Here is a 7571-nt window from a genome sequence, read left to right on the forward strand (position 1 = left end):
CGGTCATCTTTTAAAAAAAAAAAAAAAAAAAAAACGGGAGAGTGTGGTGGTGCTGATAAAGATGACCGGTAAAGGGATCTCAACCCTTGACTTGGTGTTGTCAGCACCACGCTCAGCCAGTGAGCGAACCAGCCATCCCTACATGGGATCCGAACCCGGGGCCTTGGTGTTATCAGCACCACACTCTCCCGAGTGAGCCACGGGCCGGCCCTACTGGTCATCTTTAAAAAAAAACAACAAAAAAAAACCAAGGACACTAATCCTTACTTGCACAGAAGGGTGCTGGCATGTGCCCGGCATGAGGTTAGAGCTGAACAAATCTCGGGGTGGTTTTCTTTTCACTCAACAGGGAAGAGGGCCCTGCTGGGGCTTCCGGAACACCAAACACACCCAGGCCACGGGGAGGGGACAGCTGGTTCAGGGGAAGGGCCAAGGCGAGGAACTTGTGCTGCCCTGAGGCCCAACCACGAAGGGCATGGGGAGGGGGCTCCAGGGGGCTGTCTACTTTTCCCCACACATCCCTGCTTCCACCAACAGCTCCCCATTGTCACGTGGGAACCCAGCCTTCCCCATTCTCAGTCCACGGCATCTGTGCAGGCTCACGGTGGGACACAAGGGAGGACCCAGGCTGCAGCTAGTCACTGGCCTGGCCAGCGTTTCCATTGGGTAGACTTGGGACCGAGCCATTGGTCATCAGAGTGAATCTGAGGGTCTGGCCATGTAAGGGAAGAGAGGCTTTCCTTCCCAACACAACAGCTGTGGCCTCCGGGCCACAAGAGCTTGCCTGAGCGCGAGGTGGTCCAGAGGATTGCGAGGCTGGGCAAGAGCAAGGACAGGGGTGGGACCCCACCAGAGCCCCTGCACTGAGCTCGGCTGAGGCACCACAATTGGCCCGGCCTCATCTGCTACACAATCTAACAAAGACCCCTTGCTTCCAAACAGTTCGAGCTCAGTTTGTTGTCACTTTTTTCCTTTTTTTTTTGTCTTTTTTCGTGTCCGGCAATGGACCGCAACCCTCAGTGTTGCGCCCGCACCGGACCGGGACCGGCAACGGGATCGCAACCCTCGGTGCTGCGCCCGCCCCTCGCTCAGCCAGTGAGCGGGAACCGGTCTGCAGTGCGCCACCGGGCCGGCCCTGTTGTCACTTTCTGACATGACTATCATGAGGGCCAGGACCCCACGGCCGCCAGCCTGGAGCCAGCTCAGCTGGGAGCCCTCAGGCTGGACTCTGAGCCAGGGTGGTCCCGGTCAGGCTCCAGCTGTAGGTCCCCCAGTGCAGGGCCCCTGTCTGCACACCTCTCTCCCTGGCTCACCCACACGCAGGGTCGGAGTGGGGAGGAACCCTGGCTAGGAAGAGGCTGGGCTGCAAGCTTATCTTCAGTGGAATTCTTTCTAGACCTCAGGATCGTCCTCCATGGAAGTCAGAGACCAGCCTGACTGGCTGTCAGGGCAGACTTGACCCTCACTGCTCCCAGGCCCGCTAGTTCCCGGCTTCCCGAGAGAGGGGTGGGAAGCGGGGAGCTGACGTGCTGAGAGTCTGGGAACAGGCTCCATCCCAGGCATTTGGAAAGCTGGGGACTGTTACTGGTAACTGGAGGGGGGCAGGGGTCAGCGTTTGTTTGGTTCGTGCGCCACCGGGCTGGCCCTGTTGTCACTTTCTGACATGACTATCATGAGGGCCAGGACCCCACGGCCGCCAGCCTGGAGCCAGCTCAGCTGGGAGCCCTCAGGCTGGACTCTGAGCCAGGGTGGTCCCGGTCAGGCTCCAGCTGTAGGTCCCCCAGTGCAGGGCCCCTGTCTGCACACCTCTCTCCCTGGCTCACCCACACGCAGGGTCGGAGTGGGGAGGAACCCTGGCTAGGAAGAGGCTGGGCTGCAAGCTTATCTTCAGTGGAATTCTTTCTAGACCTCAGGATCGTCCTCCATGGAAGTCAGAGACCAGCCTGACTGGCTGTCAGGGCAGACTTGACCCTCACTGCTCCCAGGCCCGCTAGTTCCCGGCTTCCCGAGAGAGGGGTGGGAAGCGGGGAGCTGACGTGCTGAGAGTCTGGGAACAGGCTCCATCCCAGGCATTTGGAAAGCTGGGGACTGTTACTGGTAACTGGAGGGGGGCAGGGGTCAGCGTTTGTTTGGTTCCTGGCTGTGTCCACAAGAACAAGCCCAGCTCCCTCCTGCCCTCGGCTGGAGGCTGGGCCCCACCCTCCCACACATCTGGGGCTCCCCTGGCTGTGGGCTCCTCTACAGAGTCACTTCGCCCAAGTCTCTGACTGCCCGGCGTGGATGAGGAAAAGTAGGCTCCAAAAGGTGGAGTGACTCACCCAAGCCCACCTGGTGCCCCTGCCTCCTGTCACACTGCCCCTCACCTGAGGGTGTGGGCCACAGGCTGGCTGGGCTGGTAGGGCCCAAGCTGCACGCGGCACACCAGGGCTCCCAGTGCCTCGCAATCCTCCACATCGCACGGGTACCGTGCGGCCAGCACGTTGCCCTTGGCCTCCTCGTAGAGCAGCCGCAGCACCTCCTCGTCATGGATCTGTGGGCCAGTGTGCAGGGAAAGGCTGCTCAGCTGGCGGGGGCAAGGCATGGGGAGCCAGGGACAGGGGCGGCTGGGCACAGGGCTCTGGCCCTGGGCAGTGCAGCCTGGGCTCCCGCTTACCTGGAGCTCCCGCCGCTTTGGGAAGAACACGTTCCTTCGGAACTGCAGGGAAGGCTCATCTGGGGAGAGAGGCTGGGGTCACTGCCTGGCCACCCCCCTTGGCCCAGCCCTACCCTCTCCCTTGACGGGCCCAGGTTCCAGCTCCCAACCTCACCCACCATGACTGAGAAACCCGAGGGCCACCCAGAAAGCAGGGTGCACACCTCATCTCAAGGGGCTCATGCTCTTCCCAGCCCACACCTCTCCTGGCTGGCCTTAGGGACCCCTTCCTCCCCTGCCAAAAATGGCTGACAGAGCCTGGGGGAGATGCAGGTCCTGCCCCTCAGTGAGGGCAGCTCCACCTGACAGCAGCGGCCTGGCTAGGCTGGGAGCCAATGCTCCAGACTCAGGTGGGCCCCTGAGGTGGGGACAGGCGGGCAGCAGCACTGACCCATGGCCACGTCGTCATCTGGGGCATCAGTGAAGCGCAGCAGCAGCTCCGGCCACTGGCGGCCCAGCTTGTAGGGCTGATGCTTGGGCTTCAGCTGTACCTCTGTGGAATGAGAGGGGAAATGGCCCACGCAGCATCTGACCAGTCTGACGGCTGCCCCCCAACCCCGTCACACTGCCCACTAACAACAGCAATAATGATGACAGTCACAGGCCACAGTAACCGCGCAGAACAATTTCAAGTAATTTATGTGCACATACCCTGCAATAAGCCTGTTCCCTTTTCCACCCATAGTAAAAATAGACTCAGAGAGATTAAGTTTTTGGTCCTAAGTCACACAGCAAGCAAGAGAGGGATCTTGTGCTCGCTCCATCTGGAGACTTCCAGGACATCAGGGCTGGGAGGGCCTGAAGATCATCCACTTTGTAGGTGAGAAACTGATACCCACAAAGGGACAGTGACTGCCCAAGGCCACAAAGAGTTAGTGGCTAAACCAGGAACAGAGCTCTGCTTCCAAACGTCCCTTCCCTACACTTTAAACTCTGATGTTCCACTGTAAGTTCCCTGAGGGCAGGGACACCACTCGTCCCCAGCATGGAGAATGTGGCCCGACTTATCCCTGTGGAGTGAACAAGGTAACTGACTAGCTGGGATCTGCTGGACACACTGTGGGGGCATAGACCCAGGGGACAAGGATGCCCTTCCTCCTGCTTACAGCCCAGCCCTGGCCAGCCTTAACCTTGACCCCACAGCTCAGAGGACTCCATCATCAGAACAGGACTATGCTGACCCTGTAGTCCCACAGACTTCCAGATGGGGCTTTCCTGTCTGGAGGTTGTCACCCAAATGAGACTGACAGTCCCTGCAGCCATGTTCTATGCAGTGACAATGGCACTGAAAAGGCCAAGCCCTGCCAAAACATTTGGCATGAGGGTGGCTCCAGCCAATGGTACCCCCTCCCTACCCTGCCGGGCTCATGGCTCTGGGGCCTCTGTCACTGTTTCACCCAGTCGGGGAACTTCGGGTCAAAGCTTAAGTGGCCTTTCAGCTTCCTGAAACTGGCCTGGGAACAAAGTGGGTGCTGACTTTGTGCAGGGGCCTCTGGCCACCTCCTCTTGGACAGCGTGGCACCACACAGGCAGCCCGTTCAAGTTCTGACCGTGGGGGGTCAGGAATGTGGTGAGGAGGGGGAGGGGGTGGACGGAGGAGGAAGTGGGGGGAGGAGGACACAGGCTGTCCATACCCGGCACTGGGAGCCTCCTGGGGCAGGGCAAGGGCTGACCCACATGGAACGCCCCCCCCCCCACTTTTCCAAACATACAAGCCGAGGGGTCCACGGTCCTGACCAACAGCCTAGAGGGTGAAGGAAAGGCAGCTGGGCTGGGTGTGGGGAGGCAGAGGACACGGGCCAGCAGGAAGTGGGTGGGCGAGAGACTCGGAGCAGCAGCTGGGCAGGAAGCTCCGGCTGGCGGGGGGGATGCCGGCGGCTCCCTCTCTCCCCCCAAGCTGATGGGGAGCCTCCCTCCAGATAGAGGTGCACACCCCAGTGGCCTCAGGAGAGGCGGGAACCACTAGGGACCCCTTGGGCCTGACTCAGGCTATACTGCTCACTCTCAATGGGACCGGTCACCCCCTTCTTGCCCCTGTTCCTCTACAACAAAGGGAATATTTAAGCTCAGAAAACATGCCTGGCCCTGGCACTAATTTACTTCCCCAAATGATGACATGGGGCATCCTCTCCCTTGGCCCCCTTTCTGCTCAAGCCAGCAGACTCAGAGACCCTACTCACCCAGGGATCCCCCCGCCTGAGGATCTGGAGAGCCACGCCCACCCCCACTCCACCTTGTGATCTCAGCCTGAAAGGGCAGGATGTGGGTGGTCACAGGGACAGAAACCAGGCAGGGCTAGAGGCTCCCTTGCGGAGAAGTTGTGTCCCTGCTCTTCCTACCCTCCCCACCCTCGGCAAAAGCCTCACAGAGGTGGCCGTTTCCTAGGCTGTGTCCCACCCTTCTCCCTGCCCCCATGGAACAGAATACAGTTCAAGGAGGCCCGCTGTGAGGCCACCCAGGCTTCGGTTCTATCTTGGTCCTGCCACTCACTGGCCTCACCGCTCCAATCCTTAATGTCCTCATCTGCATGACAGGCCTGAGCCATGAGAATGAGGTGAAATTACGTGGGGCCCAGGTTGTGGGACGACCTTGTGCTCAGTGACCACAGACCCTTCCCTCCCTCTCTCACAGTCCTGTTCCTCCTGATGCCCCAGGCCCAGGTACCATTGCTCCAGGACACACCCAAGTCCCACTTCCCCCTCAGGTGTAGTGGCCAGAGATTCCAACACTGACCCCCTCGCTCCTGCACTGGCCAGTGCCCTTCCAACCCTCCCGCCCGGGCTTCTTACTGCCAACCCTTACCCAACAGAGGGGAGACGAGCCAAAGCGCGAAGACATCCAGGGCAATGTCCGGGAGCTGCAGGACCTCACGGACTGCACGGTGCAGCTCGTGAGCACCGAGAGAGGCCAGGTTCTCCACAGCCAGGGGCACCACTGAGTCGTCCGCCAGGTACACCAACACATCAGCTGCTGTGACAGAGGCTGGGCAGTGTCAGCCGAGGCCCACTACCCAGGCATAGCCAGGCCAACTGGGGACTCTTCACCGCCCACTGAGGCTGGAGCCCCTAGCCTATAGCCCTTGGGGAAACCAAGGCCACAGTCCTGAGGCTAAGTCCACTCTAGAGGTAGAGCCCCAGTCTCCCTGAAAGATCCTGTTAAGAGTGCTATCAATTAGGACTTCCTGAGACCCTCGAACCACCCAGAAACCCAGCAACTCCAGCCCAAGGACTAGTCCCACCCCAACCCCATAAGGTCCAAATTAGGGCTGGCCATTGCAGCCCCCTAACTCCCCTGGAAGCCCCAAAGACTCTGCTGTGCTTCTGCCCTGAATAAGAACATTCCACGGGTGGAGAATGAAGGCAGAGACAGGTTACGGCAGCTAATCTCTCAGGCTGAGAGGAGAAGAGCTCCTGCCCCACCATTATCCTCAGCCAAGTCTCTGTCTCTCTCTGGCCCAGGCTAAGATGGGAACGGAAGATACCTAAGGCCACCCCAGGTTCAAGCAAGTTCCAGGTCTATGCTTCCTTAGGACTCTTCAAGCCTCAGGAGTCAATACTGTGGCCTTTCATGACTGCCTTAAGCAGGCTAGGGAGAGTACAACCCCAATAGCTAAGCATTCCCTTGCGACAACCTGTGGGATTCCCATTTGGAGCCCAGAGCCAAAGGGAGACCCTTGGAAGAGCAGCCAGATTCAAAACCCCATCCCTGGAACCACTGGCACAGTGAAGGAACACTGAGCTTGAGGCTGGCACACTCGGTTCCAAACCTTGCCTGGTCTCTGGCTAGCTGGCTGACTTCAGCAAGTCAGTCTGAGTGCCAGCTGCCTCATCTGTAGAAGCAGAGCTAATACCCCTTCCTCAAAGAGTGGCTGTGAACCAAATGAGAAGCCTGTGGAAGGGAAGGCACAGTTTATCATTAACACAAGTGCAGCTGCTTTTTGGATCCCTAGCTGCTCCAACAGCTACTTTGAGAGACGACAAAATCATCTCCAGGATGGTGAGATTCAGGTCCATTTTTCAGATAGGGAAAACTGAGGCACTGAATGCTCAAACACCTGATCACCTGGAGGGCCCCAGGAGCCTGTGCCTTAACCTGTCTGGGGCCCGGTTTCCTCCCTATAAAGCGAAGATAATGATCCCTGTTTTCAAATGGCTGTTTGTGAGAAAGAAATGAAACAAAGTGTCACTTTTCATTCATTCATGTGATCTTATTTGAATTTTACAGCTATGTGAGACGTGCTTTTGTTTTGTTTTGTTTTTACAAACGAGGAGAGTGAGATATAAGAAGGGTACCGAGTTGGCCTCTAACCTAGTGACAGAGCCCAAGTCTTCTGACTTCTGTGACTTTTCCACATCTCAACATACCTTATTTCTTAATGAATACGTAAGATTATCTTTAATGAAAAAGACGATAAGTCGGAGCCACTGCCCCAGAGCTGGGGTCCCAGGAGGGTATGAAGGGGAAGAGATGGAGGCAGGGACCCACCTCGGGCTCCCACGGAGGACACGCTGCTTCGGTGGGACCGCTCAGCGGGGCCGGGCTGCCCGGCATTACCTTCTGTCCCGTCCATCTGCAAAGGGAAAGAGAAGCCGTAGTTACGGGGGGTCCGAAGAGGGGGTCCCAAGTTGGGTCTACGAGGCTAAACAATGCTGGCTGGAGGGACCAAGTGTGCAGACTGGAAGGAGAGGGGTGTCCCTCGGCCGAGGTGAGGTCTGGGCTGGTGGGAGGGGTCAGAGCCGTGACAGTCAGGAGCGGGGCTCGAAGCTGCGCTCGCCGGGATGCCCAGGTAGGGCTCAGCGCGCCCCCATCCCGGGCGGGGCGGGGGCCGGGGCAGGGGGTCGCCGAGCTCTCACCTCGCAGGGACGCACAGCCCGCAGCT

General features: G+C 58.8%; 1 protein-coding gene across 1 annotated transcript in view; it reads right to left on the reverse strand.

The window, feature by feature from the left end:
- Positions 1 to 7565, reverse strand: part of FRMD8 (FERM domain containing 8) — a 22901-nt gene extending 15336 nt beyond the window's left edge. Inside the window, exons 1-6 of the mRNA XM_008583340.1 lie at positions 7546 to 7565; positions 7178 to 7262; positions 5495 to 5662; positions 3084 to 3185; positions 2654 to 2712; positions 2364 to 2530 (exon numbers count right to left, since the gene is read on the reverse strand). Of these exons, the coding sequence (XP_008581562.1) occupies positions 2364 to 2530; positions 2654 to 2712; positions 3084 to 3185; positions 5495 to 5662; positions 7178 to 7262 (581 nt within the window). The 5' untranslated portion in view covers positions 7546 to 7565. The remainder of the gene's footprint in view (positions 1 to 2363; positions 2531 to 2653; positions 2713 to 3083; positions 3186 to 5494; positions 5663 to 7177; positions 7263 to 7545) is intronic.
- Positions 7566 to 7571: the final 6 nt, after the last annotated feature.

The sequence above is a fragment of the Galeopterus variegatus genome, unplaced genomic scaffold (genome assembly GCF_000696425.1).
Source record: "Galeopterus variegatus unplaced genomic scaffold, G_variegatus-3.0.2 Scaffold2889, whole genome shotgun sequence".
Taxonomy (NCBI): Eukaryota; Metazoa; Chordata; class Mammalia; order Dermoptera; family Cynocephalidae; genus Galeopterus; species Galeopterus variegatus.